This window comes from Nerophis lumbriciformis, linkage group LG09 (assembly GCF_033978685.3).
Source record: "Nerophis lumbriciformis linkage group LG09, RoL_Nlum_v2.1, whole genome shotgun sequence".
Taxonomy (NCBI): Eukaryota; Metazoa; Chordata; class Actinopteri; order Syngnathiformes; family Syngnathidae; genus Nerophis; species Nerophis lumbriciformis.
Window position 1 is genome coordinate 36327605 of NC_084556.2, and position 25152 is coordinate 36352756.

General features: G+C 39.4%; 2 protein-coding genes across 6 annotated transcripts in view; both read right to left on the bottom strand.

Annotated features, from left to right (window-relative positions):
• Positions 1-9826, bottom strand: part of hnrnpl (heterogeneous nuclear ribonucleoprotein L) — a 35945-nt gene extending 26119 nt beyond the window's left edge. For both annotated transcript variants that reach the window (XM_072913836.1, XM_072913835.1), the window contains exons 1-2: positions 9714-9826; positions 9175-9293 (exon numbers count right to left, since the gene is read on the bottom strand). In XM_072913836.1, the coding sequence (XP_072769937.1) occupies positions 9175-9293; positions 9714-9797 (203 nt within the window). In that variant the 5' untranslated portion in view covers positions 9798-9826. The remainder of the gene's footprint in view (positions 1-9174; positions 9294-9713) is intronic.
• Positions 9827-17194: 7368 nt separating this feature from the next.
• Positions 17195-25152, bottom strand: part of slc8a2a (solute carrier family 8 member 2a) — a 98126-nt gene continuing 90168 nt past the window's right edge. For all 4 annotated transcript variants that reach the window (XM_061963257.2, XM_061963255.2, XM_061963254.2 and 1 more), the window contains 2 exons: positions 22199-22468; positions 17195-17870 (listed from right to left, as the gene is read on the bottom strand). In XM_061963257.2, the coding sequence (XP_061819241.1) occupies positions 17494-17870; positions 22199-22468 (647 nt within the window). In that variant the 3' untranslated portion in view covers positions 17195-17493. The remainder of the gene's footprint in view (positions 17871-22198; positions 22469-25152) is intronic.

Below are 25152 nucleotides of genomic sequence, written 5' to 3' on the forward strand. Positions count from 1 at the left end.
GCAGGTAAGCTGCGCGGGCAGGTAAGCTGCGCGGGCGGAGCGCGCGGAGTGACCCCTGTTACGAGCCCCCGGCCACGGGGGTGGCGGGCAGGTAAGCTGCTTACCTGCTGCGCGTGACGCCGGCCGCGGCGAAGGCGGACGAGGCGGGGTGTCGGTGCGGTGGGCGCGGTGGTGACCCTGGACGTGCGTCGGGCCCTTCTCGCGGATCGCCTCAGCTACGGCTCCCGGTGGGGCCCTCTCGGGGGAAGGGGCCTCGGTCCCGGACCCCGGCGAGACGTCCCTTCTCCGCTCCGTAAAAGTGTCCATCTCTTTTTTTTTTTTTTCTTCTGTTGTGGCATATGCAGCAGGTGCCTGCTCGTTTTTCGTATGTGGGTAACAACATTTAACTATGTATATATATTTACCAATTGGTTTAACTTTCTTAATGATTTTGATTTGATTTTTAAAATTATTTAAAATCAAATTGTTTTTTATTTCCAACCACCCGACCCGACCCGACCCGACCCGACCCGCCGATAAAATCTAATTTTTTTTTATTTCAATCCGCGGACTCCGCGGTTGTGCCCGCAAACCGCGCATCTCTAATGTATACATAATTTTTTGTTTTTTTAAAGACAAAGCTTTGTGTCATTATTGGGTTTTTGTCATTGTGTTTCTTGCTGTTTTCCCAATTTTTGCTGGTGTTTTTTTTTTCTCTTTAATGTGCCTCGGGCCAATGACAAACGAGTCAGGGGCACTTTGGGCAACCCTGATGTAGAAGCAAACTGTTTATGGCCACTATAGTCTTTGTGCCGTAGTATATTTGTTCATCCTATGGTCACATATGGGACGCGAGTCACCTGGTTGTCTTACTTCAGTGCCGGAATATTAAAATCAGCTGTTCACATTGTGGGGTTTTCCTGTGTGACAAAAGATGGGATAAATGGGAAGTCCTTTAGCTTCCGCCGTGTTTTATCATATATTACTGCCTTTACACAAGTCAGTGTTAGTTTTGTATGCACACTAAATCACCACAAAATCCGTACTTTTGGAGCAATGATCACGGACTCTATCATTTTTGGCTTGTTAGTTCCCGTCGCAAGCGAGCAATGATGGTCATGGACTAGTTGTTTAATGTTGGATGTTAGAAAATGTTTGATGCATTGCAACAATCAGCCTTAATATTTTTATTGTTGCAGCTTGATGATTTTGAGCACGTCATACAATGTGTTTGCGAGATGAGCGGGTGTATTGAGCGGCCATCCTCGCAGGGTGTGGCCGCAGTGTCGAGAGCACCGGGATGAGAGACTAAAGGGAAAAAAAAGGTTGAGGCGTGAAGGCGTGTTCAGGGGTTAAAATGCTTGCCTGATGGCGGCCGGGTCTAGGTGGGGTTGGCACTGATGTCACATTAAAACTTTTTTTCCCCTCATATTTTCGCAATCGACCTGTAGGGTCCCAAAGCTCGACTAGACGATCACAATTGACGGGTTGGCTAACCCTGCTCTAGGGATTTAAGCGTTCAAAGTAAAGAAAAAAAATATTTATATGACTTACTTTTAACACTTTTATGAAAAGGACCCTAAAGGGTCTTCTTCTTATGCCGTTTTTTTTAATCTAAAACGGCCAATGCTCAAAATCAATGTTGTGAATTATTGACGTATTTTGGGCTCCAACTACTTCATATATTAAGTCAAATACTTGACTTCTGGAGGGAAAATATTGCATAATTTTTGTTTATGCCATACAAAAAAGAGTTTTCTTTGACAAAAAGTGTATAAAACATACAAAAACATAAAAAAATTACACATTTGTTTTATATCAACAGATAGATCTGAAGTTAATCTACAGATTTAAGCTTTGAAAGTTAAAAAAAAGTATTAATATATGACTTACTTTGAACACTTTTATGAGTGGGACCCTCAAGGGTCCCAAGGTCTTTTAATGTAATTTTTTATCTAAAACGTTCAATGCTCAAACAATTATTATGAATCAAAATCAATGTTGTTGTGAATTATTGACCTATTTAAGGCTCCAACTACTTCACATCAAATATTTGACTTCTGAATTTTGGAGGGAAAATATTGCATATTTTTTGTTTATGCCATACAAAAAAGCTTTTTTTTCCCAATAAAAAGGGTAAAAGATATTAAAAAAATAAAAACTTAATATCAACTGATACATCTGACGTTGACCTAGGGATTTAAGCGTTCAAAGTTAAAATATATATATATCAGGGTTTCCCGCAGCGCTCTGTTAAGGCGACCGCCTTAACAACAAAGAGCCACCGCCTAAACTAATGTCTTAACAAGCTGCTACGCTTTGTACTGCCTCTGTCAGTATGTCTCTGCAGCACCCAGCATTGTCCCACCCACAGAACCATCTGATTGGTTACACGCAGAGCGGTAACAGCCAATCAGCAGTGCGTATTCAGAGCGCATGGAGTCAGTGCTCCTGCGGTGTGGTGAGCAGAAAGGTGTTTGGGCAGCGGACTCTCCCCAAATTATAATAAACACCTCCCAGTCAACTACTAGTAACATCACTATGAGCCCGTTGACGTTCTAGAAACATAAGCGGCAGCTCAGCTCGCTCCTTGAGGTGAAGGCTAATTAGCTTTTAGCGTAACGTTAGCTCACTGTGCGGTGTGTGTGTGTGCGTGTGTTACGGACAGCAAAGCCCTGTCTGTCTGAGAGAAAGACAAGCATTATTAACCTACAGTTAACAACTAAGTTATTTCACTTTACGTTTTTCTGTGTTGATTGAGCTGTGTTGAAGCAGCAAAAAACGACATTATGTTAAATGAAGAGTTTCCTGAACTACATGAACTCCATGGTGTTCAGGGATGAATAGTCTCTCCTATTGCTATTGTACTATATTTTTTTTTAGCTATAGTTACATTAATCATAAGTAATGTAGCAGCCTAGTTTTGAATGGCAGGGTCTCTGCTATCACATGTTGATAAAAAATATAACATTTACATAATAAAAATCAACTACAGGCTTCCCAAATGCTGTAATAAATTAAGCATTATGAGTTGAGCATATGTCAGCAAGTGGCCCCACTTTTAACTCTTTTTTTCAAACACTTAATGCAAATGCTTATTTACAGTAAGTCATTAATTTGACTTGGTAAGACATTATTTTGTCATTATTTTGACTTAGTAAATTACTAAGTCAAAATATTGACTTACTAAGTCATAATAATGACATACTTAGTATCTCAGGTAACTAGGACTGTTTTGTGTTTTGTTTTTACTTTACGGAAAAAATATCAAGTTATATATCGTATATTGCCATTCAGCATACAGAGCGGAAAACACAACCAAAAATCGTAGGCTTCTTCAAGCGACGAAGCCGGCCTACTTCACCACAGTCTGTAGTCTATGACCCCCCCCAGGCTGTGGTGGCAGCGATGGGATGGAGACGTGCCAAATTACACTGTTCCTTACACCCACTCACCCCCTTCCCCGTCCGTCCGCCTGTCCCGGGCGACGCGGCCCCCCCCCCGGAGAGACACTACCTTAACTAACACATTTTCTGGGGGAAACACTGTGTGTGTGTGTGTGTGTGTGTGTGTGTGTGTGTGTGTGTGTGTGTGTGTGTGTGTGTGTGTGTGTGTATATATATATATATATATATATATTACTTTTAACAGTTATGAGTGGGACCCTCAAGGGTATTCTAATGTTTTTTATTTGAAACGGTCAATGCCCAAAACATGATTATGAATCAATATCTATTTTATTGTGAATAATTGACCTATTTAAGGCTCCAATTACTTCACATCTAAAATTTGACCTTTGAATTTTTGGCGGGATAATATTGCATAGTGGGTTTTTGCCATAGCAAAATAATGTGTTTTCTTTTGTCATAAAACATTAAAAAACAGAAAAGGTTTATCAACGGATAGGGCTGAAGTTCATCAAGAGATTTAAGCATTGAATGTAAAAAAATAATACATGAGTTACTTTTAAGACTTAATGACTGAAAGAAACCTTTTCGGATCCTCGGACCTATAACGTTCATAACATTCAGAACTCCGAGGTTTAGGGTTGCAACTAACAACTAATTTGATAATCAATTAATCTGTCGATTATTATTTCGATTAATAATCGGATAAAAGAGACAAACTACATTTCTATCCTTTCCAGTATTTTATTGGGAAAAAAAACAGCATACTGGCACCATACTTATTTTGATTATTGTTTCTCAGCTGTTTGTAAATGTTGCAGTTTATAAATAAAGGTTTTATTAAAAAAAAAAAGTTTTTAAACTTAAGTAGTCTGCGCCTGTGCATAGCATAGATCCAACGAATCAATGACTAAATTAATCGCCAACTATTTTTATAATCGATTTTAATCGATTTTAATCCATTAGTTGTTGCAGTCCTACTGAGGTTTAAAAAGTATTTGAATTGGTTTAGACAAAGTTTAATTGCCAGACTTTGGCTAAAATGATAGTTAAATAATTTTTTTTACACAACTTTGTCTCACACTTTTTTAGCTAGCTAGTAGAGATGCGCGGATAGGCAATTATTTCATCCGCAACCGCATCACAAAAGTCGTCAACCATCCGCCATCCACCCGATCTAACATTTAATCAAAACCGCACCCGCCCGTTGTTATATATCTAATATAGACGATGCAAGGCATTAGTGAGGTTAAAAAGCTTTTGCCTGTTAAAAGAAAGGAGACTGATCCAATGCAGCAGAGACATTCGTGTGCCACACTGTCACGGCCCAGACGCACACCAGTGCGCAATCATCTGGGAGCCGCGCTGAGCGCACCTCCAAGCGCGTGGAGGTGCGATGTCCCTCGCACCCGCGGCGGCTCCACCCGGGCTCGCGCCCGAGGCTTCAGCGCGCACCGCGGCGGCCATCCTACTTGTCGCGGCCTAGCCCTCGCGGCTCTCGCTGCCGGCGACGGCCGGGTATGGGCCCGACGCTCCAGCGCCATCCATTTTCAGGGCTAGTTGATTGGGCAGGTGGGTTGTTACACACTCCTTAGCGGGTTCCGACTTCCATGGCCACCGTCCTGCTGTCTATATCAACCAACACCTTTTCTGGGGTCTGATGAGCGTCGGCATCGGGCGCCTTAACCCGGCGTTCGGTTCATCCCGCAGCGCCAGTTCTGCTTACCAAAAGTGGCCCACTCGGCTCACCAGGGTGAGCCCCACCCCTTTCGTGAGCACACTGCGCGCGGAGTGACCCCTGTTACGCGCCCCCGGCAACGGGGGTGGCGGGCAGGTAAGCTGCGCGGGCGGAACGCGCGGAGTGACCCCTGTTACGAGCCCCCGGCCACGGGGGTGGCGGGCAGGGAAGCTGCTTACCTGCTGCGCGTGACGCCGGCCGCGGCGAAGGCGGACGAGGCGGGGTGTCGGTGCGGTGGGCGCGGTGGTGACCCTGGACGTGCGTCGGGCCCTTCTCGCTGATCGCCTCAGCTACGGCTCCCGGTGGGTCCCTCTCGGGGGAAGGGGCCTCGGTCCCGGACCCCGGCGAGGCGTCCCTTCTCCGCTCCGTAAAAGCGTCAATCTCTTTTTTTTTTCTTCTTCTGTTGTGGCATATGCTGCAGGTGCCTGCTCGTTTTTCGTATGTGGGTAACAACATTTAACTATGTATATATATTTCCGAATTGGTTTAACTGCCACCCGCCTGAATCTATTTAAAATCTAATTTTTTTTTATTTCAACCGCCCGACCCGACCCGCGGATAAAATCTAATTTTTTTTATTTCAACCGCCCGACCCGTGGATAATTCGCGGACTCCGCGGTTGTGTCCGCAAACCGCGCATCTCTACTAGCTAGCAAGGTACAAGCTAACAATCTTACCGAGTTGAGACCACATCCTCCAGATGTCTGACATTCCTCCGCTTTTATTGCCCCCTTATCACAGACACAGTGTCACTTTAACAAGATAAGCTTTGGAAAATGAGCAGGATTTTCATATTTTTACAAAAATAGGAGGAAATATTCCCAAATTACATGTTTTTCCACCCGCAATTAGGGCTGCAACGATTAGTCGACATTGTCGACAATAAAATTTGTTGCCGACAATTATATTTGTCGACAATAGTCATGATGTCATCACTCGTGTTAGTCCGGGCGGAAGTGGGTTACTCGCCAACAACATCGCCAGTGATAACATGTAACGTGTGAGGATATTTCCACTTTCTTGTTAAAAACATGAATACTTGGCTCATTTTGCAGAGCAGAGTTTGTTTTTATGGATGTACATCTGTGATAAGCGAGCATTTAAAGCTGAGATATGTCTGACATATGGAGGGAGGATGCAGTCTCAACCTCGGTAAGAGTGTTAGCTTCTATCTTACTGGGGGGTACTGGGGGGCGTGTCTGATCATGGCGGAGCCAGAAGTCGAGTTTGCTAACATGGAGATATTTTCACTACTTTTCTTTTGTCGAGCACAAAGAAAATAACATTTTAGTTAAATGTAAATTGTGCTTTGGATCAAAGATGCCATCTACTGCCCAAAACAGCAATTCAAATCTGCTGAAACAAGCTACATAGCAACATGCTTCGACGAAGCTAGTAAAGAGAGACAGAGACTCTGATGCCACTTCACCTCCACCACCACCATTCACCGTTGAAGGTACACACACTCTGTCAATCAATGTTCCCTCTAATTGTTGATGTGTGTGAGCAAATGCAAAAAGTCCCTGAGCATTGAGTGGAGTCCATGTGAGCAACTTTAGACGTGCACACTGTGGCTACACCAGCAGCACACCTGTCCCAAACCTCACTAAATAACAACTTACATCTCCATCCATCCATCCATTTCCTACCACTTGTCCCTTTCGGGGTCGCTGGAGCCTATCTCAGCTGCATTCGGGCAAGTCCCCACCTCATCACAGGGCCAACACAGATAGACAGACAACATTCTCTTATTATTATAATCAAATGACAGCAGTCATTTCCATTTCTAATATAAGTGTTTAGGCCCACTTACAATGACAATAGCAACAAATATTGTTTTTCATGAACTGTGTACTTGTATTGTTTGTCTGGGCGGAGGTCCTGCTTTGGAAATAATTTGTACCCCTTTCAGACATTGCATTTAGTTCCCATTAAAACATTCACATGTTGCACAATGAGATGTAAGCAGTGGATCATGTGTACATTCCTGCAACTTCCTGTTTGTAAAAAATATATTTTTATTAGTATTTATTTAATATACTAACAGCATTTCATGATTAATATTTATAAATTAAGATTCCTAATAAATGACACTAGAATAAGCACGCATTTGATTGGTAAATCATAGTGTAACGACCTGGAATGACACTTTATGTGTGGTGTTGGAGTTGTCCGACTTTTTGTGTGGCTGTAAACGCATCACTGGCTAAGTGCCATATGTGCAAGTGTTAGCACACGTGAGAGAGCGAGCAGCTGCTGTTGATATAACAAAGTTGCTTTTGGTCTGGTTTGTACTGCAGAAAATGACCAGTTTTGCTAGATATAATTTTTTTTACTAATGTTTTGGTGATGTGTTTATGGCCGACAGTAAAGAGTTTTGCTCAGTAAAGTGATGGATGGAATTCATGTCCTCAAAGCGTCTCGACAGACGTTACAATATTTGAACAATGAAGACGAAAACGGTTTTCTCTGTCGTGTCCGTGTCGTGTCGAAAATTGTTATGCGCTTATTTTTTTATTTGATTTTGTGCATGGCATAGATTTGCCGTGCGCAGAGGACGCTTGAGCAGTGCGCAATTGCACATGCGCACTCCTTAGAGGGAACGTTGCTGTCAATTCTCTTATATACTCTTTCATTCTAGACTTCTAGAGTGTTTGATTATCACATCACTCTAAATGTATAGACTATAAAGTTCACAAACATAAAGAGGGATGCTAGTGGGCCAGGCCAATCTTTCCTTATCTCTAAACTAAAACTGGGGAAATGTGTAGTGTTCTGGGTTTCAGATATGATTTTGTATAAGAATTACTTGAAGAAGAAAATGCCTGGTTAGACTTTGTGTATGTAGTGTGTGCCTTTCTTGCTTTACAGCTATGCTATTATTATGCTGTTTGTTACTTATGTATGTTATGTTGCAGCTATTTAAAATAGTTTTGTCAATTTGTTCTGGCCAGAAACAAATTGGCCTTTGTAACATAACTTTGTCTTTGTGTGTTGTATGTAGACCACATGGCTTAGCAGAGTTGAGTGATGCAAATGCATGTCAAGTTGATCAACACATTGTATTATTCTCCAGTGCAATAACAGTACTGACATGAAGGCTAAAAGGGCATTAATTGGAGCTTTAAAAAAAGGGGGAAAAAAGAAGTAACTAAATAGTTACTTTTCACAGTAACGCATTACTTTTTGGTGTAAGTAACTGAGTTAGTAACTGAGTTACTTTTGAAATGAAGTAACTAGTAACTGTAACTAGTTACTGCTTTTCAGTAACTAACCCAACACTGGTCCCAATGCACACATTGTCATGCTAAGCGGAGGCAAGAAGGGAACTGTTGTTTTTGGTGACCAGGCCCATTACAATCTGGACCAATTGATTTAGATTCAGCTATGTGTGTAATGCTATGACATCTTGTACCACAAACTAAGGCTGAGGTTGTGTTTCAGTTAGCGCACTTCTGTACTTGCACCTCACCATGTATACTATGTACACCGTGTACTTAAAAAAGTTACTTTTGAAAATGTAGTAGTGTCCCAAATCCATTACAGTCATTGCACACATATTGGAAATGATGCAATATCTATCCACTTTCTTTTCTACTCTACTTTTTAATTATTAATTCCAACCACTCCAGTTACTGCCACCCCTACTGCTATGTAGCCAAGATGGCGACCATCAAGGGTGGTTATGATCCATCCCACAGATGCGCCATTTGTGGCTATTGAGTGAAACATCCCTGTGCTAATGGTGCACTGCATTTTGTCGTATTTACCAGTAAAACACTCGAAATGCCAGGTGCATGTGCAATTACGTACTTTTAACCGCACGAGTGCATTCAAATGTTATGTTATGCAGTGCATTGTGAAAATCCGGATGTTACATTCAAATAGGTTAAAAAGGTGAGTGCTTAGTTACTTTTATGTGAAACACCTACACTGCCCTTTAATTTACGGGCAAAACGTCTGCTGCAAAAAAACGTTCCGGGGAAGTGAAGCATTGTTTAGATTGAGTCGCCCTAACAACGAAGACCTTTTTTCGGGGAGGTTTAATACCTGATGGCCCCGAACTCTTGCAAGGTTTCCACCAAGTCAGTCTCCACAACACCGTCAACCAAGCCCCTGATGTGCACCACCGGGGAGGGCAACGGTTTGTGAGGGTCCTCGTAACTCTCCTGCATACAAAGTCGTAAAAAATGAATGATTAAAAAAAAAAAATACGAGTAAATACATGTGATGATGATAGAGGATTTATACAATGAGTCCAACAGATCCGCTAATGCAGAACACTATTAAGTGAATTGAAATGAGCATTTTAGCATTAGTAACGTTGCACGAGAGGAGTAAACACTTCTGGGTCATATCCATGTTTCGGTAAAGATTTAATATTTTACTAATAGAGACTTTACTCGGGTAGCTGAAATGTTAGAAATACAACATACTACACTGCATGGTCACATTCATTACATTCAGACTGGCTAGCAATGTAGCATATTAGCTATTAGGGGCGAGAGAATGTATTTGGTACAATTTTAAATTGCAAACAATAGCGAAACTATTTTCTTAACAGCTGAGACAAGAAGACACCCCCTGACCGTTGTCATTCCTCCGTCCTCTGTTTTCTGTCGTTTAGTTGCTCGGCCTCCTTCTCCGTATGATCGGCCAGCAGCGGTAGCCATCTTGTCCTGGACCTTGTGCCAGATTAATGTTGCGTTCATGGTCAATGGGAGTTTTCGCATTTGCGCGTTAAATGAAACATCATCCGAACGATATACTTAAAAAAAACAATTTGTTTATCTTATTTTCCAAAAACAATTCTAAGCTTTCTAAGGAAAGGCTGTTTTGTTTTTAGGCGTTCATTTTTTTCATAAATGCAATCAAAAGAGGTCATTCGTATTTAGTAAGGTACGTATTTGATCCCCTAATAACCAGTGTTGGCCAGTTACTGAAAAGCAGTAACTAGTTACAGTTACTAGTTACTTCATTTCAAAAGTAACTCAGTTACTAACTCAGTTACTTACACCAAAATGTAATGCGTTACTGTGAAAAGTAACTATTTAGTTACTTCTTTTTTCCCCCTTTTTTTAAAGCTCCAATTAATGCCCTTTTAGCCTTCATTTCAGTAGTGTTATTGCACTGGAGAATAATACAATGTGTTGATCAACTTGACATGCATTTGCATCACTCAACTCTGCTAAGCCATGTGGTCTACATACAACACACAAAGACAAAGATATGTTACAAAGGCCAATTTGTTTCTGGCCAGAACAAATTGACAAAACTATTTTAAATAGCTGCAACATAACATACATAAGTAACAAACAGCATAATAACAGCATAGCTATAAAGCAAGAAAGGCACACACTACATACACAAAGTCTAACCAGGCATTTTCTTCCTCAAGTAATTCTTATACAAAATCATGTCTGAAACCCAGAACACTACACATTTCCCCAGTTTTAGTTTAGAGATAAGGAAAGATTGGCCTGGCCCACTAGCATCCCTCTTTATGTTTGTGAACTTTATAGTCTATACATTTAGAGTGATGTGATAATCAAACACTCTAGAAGTCTAGAATGAAAGAGTATATAAGAGAATTGACAGCAACGTTCCCTCTAAGGAGTGCGCATGTGCAATTGCGCACTGCTCAAGCGTCCTCTGCGCACGGCAAATCTATGCCATGCACAAAATCAAATAAAAAATTAAGCGCATAACAATTTTCGACACGACACGGACACGACAGAGAAAACCGTTTTCGTCATCATTGTTCAAATATTGTAACGTCTGTCGAGACGCTTTGAGGACATGAATTCCATCCATCACTTTACTGAGCAAAACTCTTTACTGTCGGCCATAAACACATCACCAAAACATTAGTAAAAAAAATTATATCTAGCAAAACTGGTCATTTTCTGCAGTACAAACCAGACCAAAAGCAACTTTGTTATATCAACAGCAGCTGCTCGCTCTCTCACGTGCGCCAACACTTGCACATATGGCACTTAGCCAGTGATGCGTTTACAGCCACACAAAAAGTCGGACAACTCCAACACCACACATAAAGTGTCATTCCAGGTCGTTACACTATGATTTACCAATCAAATGTGTGCTTATTCTAGTGTCATTTATTAGGAATCTTAATTTATAAATATTAATCATGAAATGCTGTTAGTATATTAAATAAATACTAATAAAAATATATTTTTTACAAACAGGAAGTTGCAGGAATGTACACATGATCCCCTGCTTACATCTCATTGTGCAACATGTGAATGTTTTAATGGGAACTAAATGCAATGTCTGAAAGGGGTACAAATTATTTCCAAAGCAGGACCTCCACCCAGACAAACAATACAAGTACACAGTTCATGAAAAACAATATTTGTTGCTATTGTCATTGTAAGTGGGCCTAAACACTTATATTAGAAATGGAAATGACTGCTGTCATTTGATTATAATAATAAGAGAATGTTGTCTGTCTATCTGTGTTGGCCCTGTGATGAGGTGGGGACTTGCCCGAATGCAGCTGAGATAGGCTCCAGCGACCCCGAAAGGGACAAGTGGTAGGAAATGGATGGATGGATGGAGATGTAAGTTGTTATTTAGTCAGGTTTGGGACAGGTGTGCTGCTGGTGTAGCCACAGTGTGCACGTCTAAAGTTGCTCACATGGACTCCACTCAATGCTCAGGGACTTTTTGCATTTGCTCACACACATCAACAATTAGAGGGAACATTGATTGACAGAGTGTGTGTACCTTCAACGGTGAATGGTGGTGGTGGAGGTGAAGTGGCATCAGAGTCTCTGTCTCTCTTTACTAGCTTCGTCGAAGCATGTTGCTATGTAGCTTGTTTCAGCAGATTTGAATTGTTGTTTTGGGCAGTAGATGGCATCTTTGATCCAAAGCACAATTTACATTTAACTAAAATGTTCTTTTCTTTGTGCTCGACAAAAGAAAAGTAGTGAAAATATCTCCATGTTAGCAAACTCGACTTCTGGCTCCGCCATGATCAGACACGCCCCCCCCCCTCGCTCCCCACACTCACACTCAGACACACCCACACAGAGCGCATGTCTCTCTCTCTTCTCCGGCATGTGACACAAGACGAATCAGAACGACACAGCAGCCCTCCGATAAAACACACTTTATACTACATAAAAAGTAACGTAAAATAACGCAGTAACGCATCATGTAGTAACGGTAACGGAGTTACTGAATATAAAAAAATAACGCGTTAGATTACTAGTTACCGCCGAAACTAACGGCGTTACAGTAACGCGTTACTTTGTAACAAACAAAGTTACTTTGTAACGCGTTAGTCCCAACACTGCTAATAACCTGCAAGCAGAGGTGGGTAGTAACGCGCTACATTTACTCCGTTACATCTACTTGAGTAACTTTTGGGATAAATTGTACTTCTAAGAGTAGTTTTAATGTAACATACTTTTACTTTTACTTAAGTATATTTATAGAGAAGGAACGCTACTTTTACTCCGCTACTTTTACTCCGCTACTTTTATCTACATTCAGCTCGCTACTCGCTACTCATTTTTATCGATCTGTTAATGCAGGCTTTGTTTGTTTTGGTCTGTCAGACAGACCTTCAAAGTGCCTGCCTTACTGGTGACGTTTCACTTCGTTCCACCAATCAGATGCAGTCACTTGTGACGTTGGACCAATCAAACAGAGCCAGGTGGTCACATGACCTGACTTAAACAAGTTGAAAAACTTATTGGGGTGTTACCATTTAGTGGTCAATTGTACGGAATGTGTACTGTACTGTGCAATCTAATAATAAAAGTTCCAATCAATCAATCAAAAGTGTGAAGGAAAAAAGATACTTTTTTATTTTAACCGTACATCCCGTCAAAAGCCTAAAGACTGACCGCACATGAGGACGTTCCTGTCTTCCCAATAAAAGTGCCGCTCCATCGCGCCTGCGCTTTCAAAACAAGAGTCTCCGAAAGCCAGCGCAAACAAGCTAGCAAGCTACGGAGTTTGACGCCAATATATTTCTTGTAAAGTGTATAAAAACGAATATGGAAGCTGGACAAACAAGATGCCAAAAACCCACCACTTTCATGTGGTATTAGACAGAAAGGAGGAACTTTTCTTCTCCTCCATTTGAAAACGTGGACGTTTTCATCACAACTGTCTGATTACAATCAACGCAAGTCATCAGAATCAGGTAATACACCAACTTATATTCTTGTCTTCATGAAAGAAAGGAATCTATATGTTAAACATGCATGTATATTCATTAAAACCCCTTTAACATGTAAACAAAAACAGCTAAATAAATACATATAAATTATATACTGTATATATCAATGTATATGTATGTATGTATGTATGTATATATATATATATATATATATATATATATATATATATATGAGTGTGTATGTTACTCATCAGTTACTCAGTACTTGAGTAGTTTTTTCACAACATACTTTTTACTTTTACTCAAGTAAATATTTGGGTGACTACTCCTTACTTTTACTTGAGTAATAAATCTCTAAAGTAACAGTACTCTTACTTGAGTACAATTTCTGGCTACTCTACCCACCTCTGCCTGCAAGCATCATGACCTCAACATACATATAATGCGTCCATTAAGTACACCTACATGATCTCAATAGACAAGATTGTAGGCCTACAAAAGACTGAAATGCAAAATCAGCCAATAATATTAATGAAAAAGAGACCATAGCGAGTGCAATAATTTGGAAATGGACGAGTACAATTGTAAATCGCCACCATTCTTGAAAAAAATATTTAAAAAAAAAAGCTGTACAGCATAGTTGTACCTGTTCTGTTCTGTTAAAAACAATACATTATCGGTAATTATCAGCTAGTGGGGACTTAATAAATACAGTGTCTGACTTGTCCAGCCACCCATTTTCTATTCAACCTGTCCAAGTGGGAGGCAAGGTTGCAGCCTATACCAGCTGGCTTTGGGAAAGACTTGCTTTTATTTTGAAATGCACATATATTAGTGAAATGTCACGTTTTGTGTAATCATGTCTTACTAAGTGCAACATTAATGCAGTTACACTTCTGCTCCTCTCCCTAATAATATCTGCTTGGAAAAGCACGTTCCTTGTGTAATAATGTGCATTTTGGTTAAAAACATTATATTCGGTTGATTAGTAACTACAGAAAAAAGGCAGTGATGTAAAATGTTTTTGTTTTTTTTCTGTATTAGGAAGCTTGTTGTGTTTATTTTGGACATTGCAAGATGATAACTTTTTTTTTTCTTTTGCTAATATTGCTATTGGGTAAGTAGGCTAAGACATTTAAATAAACATATAGCTTCAGCCTGACCTTTTCATTGAGCTATACATTGTTTTAGTTATTAATAGTAGTTAAGTGAAGTGAATTATATTTATATAGCGCTTTTCTCTAGTGACTCAAAGCGCTTTACATAGTAACACCCAATATCTAAGTTCCATTTAAACCAGTGTGGGTGGCACTGGGAGCAGGCGGGTAAAGTGTCTTGCCCAAGGACACAACTGCAGTGACTAGGATGGCGGAAGCGGGAATCGAACATGGAACTCTCAAGTTGCTGGCACGGCCACTCTACCAACTGAGCTATTATTATTTATATTTTATGAAAATGCTGATCAAAATCATTTATTAATTTAAACACTTAATTTAATTTTATTTAAGAAAAAAATAGTCTTGGGTGAGTAGCTACAGTATCAAATCAACATAATTTAATTTGACCTTTGACACAACCCAAGTTAGTTTTTCTTGTTTGAAAAATATGTTTATTTTTATTTTTCCCAAGCTGCTCCGCCTCCTTTTGAATTCTTCTGGTTTCTCACTCCCTGAAAACTCTTTATGTAATGTAAAAATATCCTTCTATAAAATTCCTGAACAATTAATCTGACGAGGACATTATAAGTATGACACATACTGTATACCAGACACAGAAAACACACATTTCAAATCCCAATATAATTTCTAACATAATTTATCATTTTGTTTATATTAGGTCATTTACAATAATTATAAACACTGTACATTCAATTCCAATGTTATAAAAAACAGATAAAGGAATGGATGATCATTTTAAACACAGTAAAATCACATGGCAGTTCAAAGGTACAATGTGTCGAATAGATAAACATAAATGTATTGCCAGTGTAATTATTGATTTATGTAGTACATTCATTAATGTTCATTACAATAAGATTGGACACATTTTGGTGCAGAATAATACTTGAAACAAATTGAAATAGATCGTGTTTTCTGCAATATATTAAACAAGAAGCTTATCTCCATTCATACATCCATTTTCTACCGCTTGTCCCTCTCATGATGTCTGATTCTAACAGGACAGAGCTGGAGGTAACTATGACAGTACAGTTTCTGCATACTCTTCCATATCATACAGTGGAATCCGTTTAAGTCGACATAAGCAGTTGTCGACATAAGCAGATGTCGATGTGACCAAAATCAGCCAACATTGCTTGCGTGTTTATTGTGACTTTGGCTAGAGACAGAAGACAAAAAAGAGGGGCACTAGCATACACACACAAAAGAAGTTAAGGATCGTAACGTGAACGTAAAGTAATGTACGGTAGTAGAAATTATTCGGATGACCCCCAAAATCTAATCATTGTGCCGGCCATTTCGGACATTTCCTGAAAATGTCCTTAAAAAATCCACCCATAACCTTTTGTGCTATCTTGCTAATTAACTGACAGACCCACCCCGGCGATCACATAGCCTCCTGCATTGCACGGGTAATAAATGCAATTAAAATTATTAATTTAAACTCAATTAAACACTGGAAAAATAATGTTTATTAGCTGTCCCTGCTTCCTAAAATGAGACTTAACCATGAAATATAATCATTTAAATCCTTCAGATAGTGTATTGTTTTTACAAATATGTTACCGGTACTCCTTTTTCCAAGTATTTTTTTTAAACAAACACAATTAAGTTAAAATTCACACTTTTGTCATGTTCCTGGGTTTTCACTCACTCCTGTTACGCTAACACATTACCTATCTGAAAAAATTGAATATTCCACAGCCTATGGAAGAATTTAGGACTTAATCTTTGACTGGGATGGAGGAGTATAATTTTACCCTAATCTGAGTCCTGTTACCTTACACCACCACAGTGTATATGGGTGTTAAGATTGAAGTTTTGTTTCATAATTTATGTATGCATGGTGCAATCGTATGTGAGCAATAAGTTTTACTTATTACCGGTACTCATTTTAAGTTTTCCATTGTGGTTTACTTTTGTTGCTGGATGTAAACATGGCGCAGCTGAAGTGGTAGCTTTTTACTTTTTTATGTCCTCCTTTGTGTTCTTTAAAGCTTCCGTCTTGTTTTTATGTGTTTGTAACTTTTGGTTTAAACCCTTTTGGGACTGCACATTGAGGGGTGGGTTTTCTGTGACTTTTGCGCTACATTTAATACTTTGTTGTGGACTTTTTGAATCTCTGCTGAAACCACATATCTTCCCCACTGTGGGATAAATAAAAGTCTATCATATCCTATCCAATTTAGGAAACTTGTAAAATATGAAATACTGGAAAGTTACAGTATGTGTGATGGGCCCATATGCATTTTGAAGAGTTCAATTTGTGTATTATCACATTTTTACTATAGTTGTTAAAATATTTTAGTTCATTTTGAGATAATTTCAACAAGCAAACGGCATTGATATGGTGGCATGGCCCACAACAAAAATCTGCTTTTGGAGAAACATGATCTTAATAATGATTAAGTATACAAAAGGCCTAAAACAACACATCTTGACATACTCTGACCGATATTTCATAGAAATGAAATCAAATTTAATGTTGACAATAGCCGTATGTCGACATCGACCAATAAGAAGAACGTGACTAGACTATGACTTGTCGACTTTGACGAATTGTCGACATAAACGGGTCCGACTTGAAAATGTTCCACTATACATGAACTGGTTGTGTACATCTTAGACCCATTTTGAGAATAACAAACCAATACAGAAGGTCACGATAAAAATAAATCAAATACATTGTAAAGTAGGCATTACTTACACATTTGTCTCAATAATTTCTAAAAAAAAAAAAAAGTGTGTGAATAGATTCAATAATCATGAAGAAAAAACATCAACCTCGCATGAAATCTTAGATAAAAGACATTCATTATGTTCCCATCTTTTTTAGTAACACTGTATGCTTTTTAGTCAAAGTGATCTATACCGTGACAACCCATTCTTCAGACTGGAGTCCCGTTCAAGTGTGTTTTTTGTACCATGGCAGCAGTTTGTCAGGTGATAGTGGGTTTTTTCCAAGTGAGTCTCCTCTTTTTTCAAGAGAATATCTTATACATTTGTGCAAATATTGTCTCCAACTATGCTCTCTTAGAAGCCTTGAATATGGCAATAGGCCTCCAAGCTAGAGAAGAGGATGTAAAGGAACCACAGTCCGAACAAAAACATTAACGTCACAATTTTGGGGATCCGTGGGCCTCCCAGTTCTCCACCTACAGACGGCCTCCGGCGTAGCATCAACACTCCCATTGCGAAGAAGGCAAAAATGGTGAAGAGCGTGACAGAGAAGGCCAGAGAACCAGGGTCCACTTTGAAAACCTGACCCTTGGCTGTCCAATAGACGGCTGCCACAGACCAAGCTAAACCAATTCCCAAGAACACATTCACTGCATTGCTTCCAGTCACATTCCCCACGCAAGCGTCTGCGTATTGGTCCTGGGTTGCAGCAACTTTACTGGCAAATGTATCTGGAGGGAAAAAAACATTCAGGATTTCATAGACTGAATATTGATGTACAGCATTGCAACGTTGTGTCTTTGGGGTTCAGATCACACCAACAAAAACACACAAAGCAAGTCATAGAATGACTGTAATGTGAACGCTTCTTGACACTTTGTCAATGGCATCTCGGTTTTGGTTGTTCAAAAATGTCGGGCCAAAACCGAATTGTTAGAAAAACTAAACATTTTAGAAATACATTCCAGACAGTCACAGATATTACCACAAACACATTTTATAGAGAATAACATGTAGGATTATTAGATTTTGTGGTCGGGCACCCAGCAGAATGATACCCAGAAAAACAGACTAGTTTGTTACATGCAATGTTTGACCGTGCAAGAATCGAGACTGGTGTACGAAAACTGGGGCAACATTTTTTGTCACAAACCGAATTACAGTGGTCCCTATGATTTAATTGGTTCTGTTATGCAGCTGATATCTCAAAAAACTTGTACTGCAAAACAGTGTTGCCGATTGTAACTACAAACCCCGTTTCCTCTGAGTTGGGAAATTGTGTTAGATGTAAATATAAACGGAATACAATTATTTGCAAATCCTTTTCAACCCATATTCAATTGAATGCACTACAAAGACAAGATATTTGATGTTGAAACTCATAAACTTTATTTTTTTTGTTGCAAATAATAATTATCTTAGAATTTCATGGCTGCAACACGTGCCAAAGTAGTTGGGAAAGGGCATGTTCACCACTGTGTTACATCACCTTTTCTTTTAACAACACTCAATAAATGATTGGGAACTGAGGAAACTAATTGTTGAAGCTTTGAAAGTGGAATTCTTTCCCATTCTTGTTTTATGTAGAGCTTCAGACGTTCAACAGTCCAGGGTCTCCGCTGTCGTATTTTACGCTTCATAATGCGCCACACATTTTCGATGGGAGACAGGTCTGGACTGCAGGCGGGCCAGGAAAGTACCCGCACTCTTTTTTTACGAAGCCACGCTGTTGTAACACGTGCTGAATGTGGCTTGGCATTGTCTTGCTGAAATAAGCAGGGGCGTCCATGAAAAAGATGGCGCTTAGATGGCAGCACATGTTGTTCCAAAACCTGTATCTACCTTTCAGCATTAATGGTGCCGTCACAGATGTGTAAGTTACCCATACCTTGGGCACTAATGCACCCCCATACCATCACAGATGCTGGCTTTTGAACTTTGCGTCGATAACAGTCTGGATGGTTCGCTTCCCCTTTGGTCCGGATGACACGATTTCGAATAGTTCCAAAAACAATTTGAAATGTGGACTCGTCAGACCACAGAACACTTTTCATGAGTCCATCTTATATGATCTCGGGCCCAGAGAAGCCGGTGGCGTTTCTGGATGTTGTTGATAAATGGCTTTCGCTTTGCATAGTAGAGCTTTAACTTGCACTTACAGATGTAGCGACAAACTGTATTTAGTGACAGTGGTTTTCTGAAGTGTTCCTGAGCCCATGTGGTGGTATCCTTTAGAGATTGATGTCGGCTTTTGATACAGTGCCGTCTGAGGGATCGAAGGTCAAGGTCATTCAATGTTGGATTACGGCCATGCCGCTTACGTGGAGTGATTTCTCCAGATTCTCTGAACCTTTTGATGATATTATGGACCGTAGATGTTGAAATCCCTAAATTTCTTGCAATTGCACTTTGAGAAACGTTGTTCTTAAACTGTTTGACTATTTGCTCACGCAGTTGTGGACAAAAGGCTGTAACTTGCCCCATCCTTTCTTGTGAAAGACTGAGCATTTTTTGGGAAGCTGTTTTAATACCCAATCATGGCACCCACCTGTTCCAAATTAGCCTGCACACCTGTGGGATGTTCCAAATAAGTGTTTGTTTATCAGTTTGAACATCAAATATGTTGTCTTTGTAGCATATTCAACTGAATATGGGTTGAAAATGATTTTCAAATCATTGTATTTCATTTATATTTACATCTAACACAATTTCCCAACTCATATGGAAACAGGGTTTGTAATTGAAATTAGGTGAAATCAATATGTGCTTGCCCCCCCCAAAAATAACAACATTTCAACATGTACAGTAACATACCTTTAAACATGCCACCATTATTGTTCTTGGTATTTAGTGTTCTTGACGGTGCCTGGTGTAATCAACCCAATTTGTTTCCTTTTTTACGATTAACCACTTAACAAGTCAGAGTATTAGTATGTAAATTAAATTATGTACCGGTATTATTAGTTGTCTTTTAACTTTTTTGTATTCAGGCTATTCAAATTTCCCACTAATTCAGATTTTTCAAGACCACATTGAACACATCATGATAACTTATCTGACCTTTGTCAGATGCTCATAATTGTTAATTATGAGCATCTGACGAAGGTCATTATTCAGTTACTCAGTAATTATTAATAATAATGTTTAATAATTACTTAGTTGATATTAATTACTGAGTAGAATTTGAATGTGTCAAATTACAATTCAATGCAGCCTCCGATGTGCGCACACTAGAGCACTGTCCCACAGTGATATGTGTGGAACACACACAAACACTCACACGGTTGCCCTACAGTGAACTGGCAACTTTTTTTTTTTTAATGAACTGGTGACTTGTCCAGAATGTAGCTAACATAGACGTTAGAGTCTAGTCTGCGCCCCGTTAAAGATATTGTAACATACATTAAATGAATGAACAAGTCGGCCAATTGTTTCAGCCCCCCTCAGTAATTTTACTCTCTCTCCATTCTTATAAAAATGTTTTATTGTTCTGGGCCCCTGCTGTGCTGCTCCTACTCCTGGCCTTTTTCTCAACTCTTTTTTGGTGCCTGGACTTGTGTATATTCTGGCGCCATCTTAACCCTGCTGGAGTTCGCTCGCGCTCACTTAGGAACCATAGCAAGAACGAATCGCGGTGTGGATCAATGTTCCCACTCTAATTTTCATGTGTCTAAACAAATGCACAAACTCCATGAGCATTCATTGGACCACATGTGAGTAACAACATACATGCACACTGTCGCTACACCAGCAGAACACTTCTCTCTAACCTGACATAACAAGTTAAATGTTTTATTATAACAATCAAATAACAGTATTCCTTTGAATTATAATATTTTCTAATATAAGTGGCACTCAGTGACAATGAAATAAAAAAATCTTGTTTTTTATGAGCTGTATGTAGTATGTGTGTGTGTGTGTGTGGAGGGGTGGAGGGCGGGGGGATGGGGGGTTTCATGTACCCTGTCAGAGATCATTTTGCACAATGAGATGTGTGCTGCAGCACAAGCATGGGATACTGTGTACAACTTTTTGACTGCAGAGCACATCATTGCAGAGTTTTTATTAGCATTTAAGTAGTATAGAAACAGCATTTTTCAATTAATATCCAAAAATTAACATTATTAATGCATGACACTAGAATAAGCTCAAATGTGATTGTGGAGTTTGGTTGTACGTGTAGTGCTTGTTCGCTTTGCCAAAATAAGAGGTAGCATGCAGCTTTTAACTCTTTTAACTATAAGCTAACCTGCAAAACAGGCTGTTAATGACATTGATTGAACTGTGACCCATATTGCATTAACAAGTAGTTTGTGTGTGGTGTTGAAGTTGTCCGACTGTTTTTGTGGCCATGAATGCATTACTGGCTGAGCCAAGTGTGTGCATCCTTTGGGGCAAATGAAAGCCAGCGGTTTCTGTCAATAGGACATATAGTTTGTTTGTTTTGGTGTGATTACGACAGAAAGTGACTATTTATGCTAGATAGTACTTTTGCGCTGATGTAGTTTTGATGTGGTTACGGCCGACAGTAATCAGTTTTGCTCAATACAATGATAATTGAAGGAGAACACCTCCTTCTCCTCCTTAAAATGTCTAATTTTTTATCTGTTTTGACCAAATGTTACAGAAAAATAGTTGGATTGGATTTTGGAATTGGATTTTGTGCACTGCATAGATTTTCCGTGTGTGCAGGACTCAGGAGAGGAGCAGTGCGCAATTGCACAGGCGCGCGTCTTAGTGGGAACATTAGTGTGGACAGTTGTGGACAAAACCATTTGTTAGGAAGGGGCCAATGGGCTATTGAAACAATTGGAATTAGAATATAGTATAACTTGTGGCTTTGTTTTCATTCGGATTCATTCGTATGAATATACATTAGTTTAGTGTATGCATAATCATTTTGTCATAGAGTTTACTGGGTGTGTGTGTGGGCTCTACTGGGCTGTGAGCCCTTAAAATTGTCATCACCTTTCCCCTTTCTACAACAGCCCTGCTTGTTCTATAGAAATGAGAGATAAATAGCAAACAGCGAACTGAATATGACCAAAACCATACTTACCAGGAAGAGAAGTCCCCAGAGCGACAAAAACGACTGCAGTTACAGAGTCTCTTAGGCCGACTGTGCAGCCAAAATGTGAAGCAAGGTCTCCAATGATGGCTGTTAAGAAACCAATGACTGATATGGACACAATAAAGCAGGCCCACCCATTCCAATATTCAGTTGGCGGGACAAAAGCAAACACAATCTTCCAAAAAATGCACAACATGTGCATAAAATAGTCAAAGCAGTTCGGCGCTGGCTGATCTTGTCCCTCGTCGTCTGTATCGCCTGTTCAGAAAAGAAAACACATGTCAAGTCAGGCCAGACTAAAATAAAGATAAACGGACACTGGCTACATCTTAAAACAAGTGATGATGAAGATGAAATAGAGCAAAAATGATTAAATATAAGAAAAATATACAGTATTTCTTAATACCTGGGTTGCAATCACGTGACCGTGCGGCACATCCGAGCACTTCTGGGTTTAAGGCCATGGCCATTATGCTACTGTTTATTTACCTGCATCAGTGAATCAGATTTGGGTGTATTTTGAAGGGTTTAGATGCAAATATATAAGCAATCATGAAAAAAATATTTGCAGTGGAGTGGATTTCTACACTCTTAAGAAAAAAATATTTTTTTAATGATTTAAACCATTTATCATGACCAAGGCGTTACTGCTTGCTACAACCTCACTTCATTTGACACTTTTTACACTATTTAGAGAAGAAAAGAATAAAGGCACATTGTGTCTTTACATCTGAGGTGTCCACAAATTAAGCTAATCGGTTAAAAAAAAGTTGGACTTATTCGTGCATCGGTAAGTATCGTATTTGATTGACATAACAATTGCCGTGCGGCTGTGATCGTGAGGCTAATGAGAAAAAAGATACGTTTGTTTGCAGTTGATTTCCTCCTACAAATATTAATTACTCTGTCATCTACAATTCATGTCCGCAGTTGTTTTTTATGGTGTGAAGTTCATATTTTGTCTCATTATTTAGCTATAAATGTCCCTGTTGTTCAGCAATGTTAGCTAGAGCTATCAATGTTCAGTAAGCTGTTGAGCCTTTTTTTATTTATACCATTAAGGATATTTTTTGATGCTAACAAATATCACCAAAGACGCTAATGTGGTCATCCATGTTGAATAAAGCACTTGTCTTTCCTACACAACAACAACTAAGCTTTCAGTTTCTGTTATGAAAATGGACAAAGAAAATATGGTGGATTGGACCAACATTCACAATATTTATTACTAGACCTAAACATGATGTTTGTTTATTTGCACAACCAGGTCTTCGTAGTTATATTTAGGCATAGCAACCACAAAAGAACACAAACTAATGCCATCTCTTTTTTCACAAACAGGGGTATTGTGGGATTACATGACTATCACTTAATTGAATTGTTTTTAATTATTCCCCCGTAGTAGTTAAAGTAGCTTTGTTGTCACACATCTCCTTTTCTTCCATGTTTCTCCTTTACTAGGTATTTCCATGGTTCTGTACTATTGTTCTATTCTATCTACAACGGGGGCGGCGTGGCGCAGTGGAAGAATGGCCGTGCGCGACCCGAGGGTCCCTGGTTCAATCCCCACCTAGTACCGACCTCGTCATGTCCGTTGTGTCCTGAGCAAGACACTTCACCCTTGCTCCTGATGGGTGCTGGTTAGCGCCTTGCATGGCAGCTCCCTCCATCAGTGTGTGAATGTGTGTGTGAATGGGTAAATGTGGAAGTAGTGTCAAAGCGCTTTGAGTACCTTGAAGGTAGAAAAGCGCTATACAAGTACAACCCATTTATCATTTATTTACAACGTGTTTATGCTGCTGCCTTAAGGCAAGCCCTGTCTTCCCCCTCCAAATCCTCTTGTGTATCGTGAAGTACGCCTAAAAAAAGTCTAACCTTGCGTAACAGCGACACGGCGAAGGCTGTAATTGGTTGGCTTTTAGTACTTGTCCTGTGTTGATGCCATTCAATCAGGAGGCATACTGCCCACCTTTGCAAAAATGCATTCTTTGTTTACAATTAAAGTATTGTAACACAGCACCAGTTCCAATAACACTGAATCACTCTCTAGTTACCATTGTATATTAGAAACAAAGGAAGCTAACAAGCTAAATGAAGACACATTTAGTGTCATGGTCTTTTCACCAGAAAACACTGCCCCTAGAATTGAATGGCTAATGCAGAACTTTGAAAGACTCATAACGGTGCCTCAAGGGACAGTGTTGTGACTACAGTACTCAAAGACATAAACTATCTGGAGCCACAACAGAAAAATAAAAGAGCCGCAGTTTGCAGACCCCTGAAATAGACAAACTGAATGAATGAATGAATCTGACTGCCAAATGAAGGATTATAAATCTAAATTCAAAAACTTCTCCAAACTGGACTTTCTGACAAAACTTAAGGCGAGCATACTTTCCTAACAAAATAAGTTTTTCTGGAGAAGGATAAGCATGTACTTCAGATAAATAAAAAAAGGTAAGAACACAAATATATTTAAATGTTATAAAAACCAAATAAATGAGACTAAGAAGTATTTGAAAACAACATTTTTATGAAACTAAATTATTATTTTTTGGGTTCCTTTTCTCAATGAGCAAATCAATATTAAAGTCCCAGTAGAAAAACAAGTTGACTTTATATGCTTAATTGTGTTTCATGATTGTACTTCCAATCCACAAAGTATGTGAAAATACCGTCTAAACATCACAAAATGCCTCAATTTCAGAAGAATATTCTGCTCCGAAAGTCTTCAGAAATCGGTGTTATAAATCAGATATATATGAATAGCTTTGATATTGAGGCAACTTGTTTTTTCCATTCTACTGGCACTTTAATTAGAGCACATTAATTTAAAATGTAAAATAAGGCATTAACGCATCACCACCCACACACCTCAGCGCATGTCATTGGTGTAAATATTTATTTTTGCAAATTCCACTTGACTGGTACCTCAATTTTCA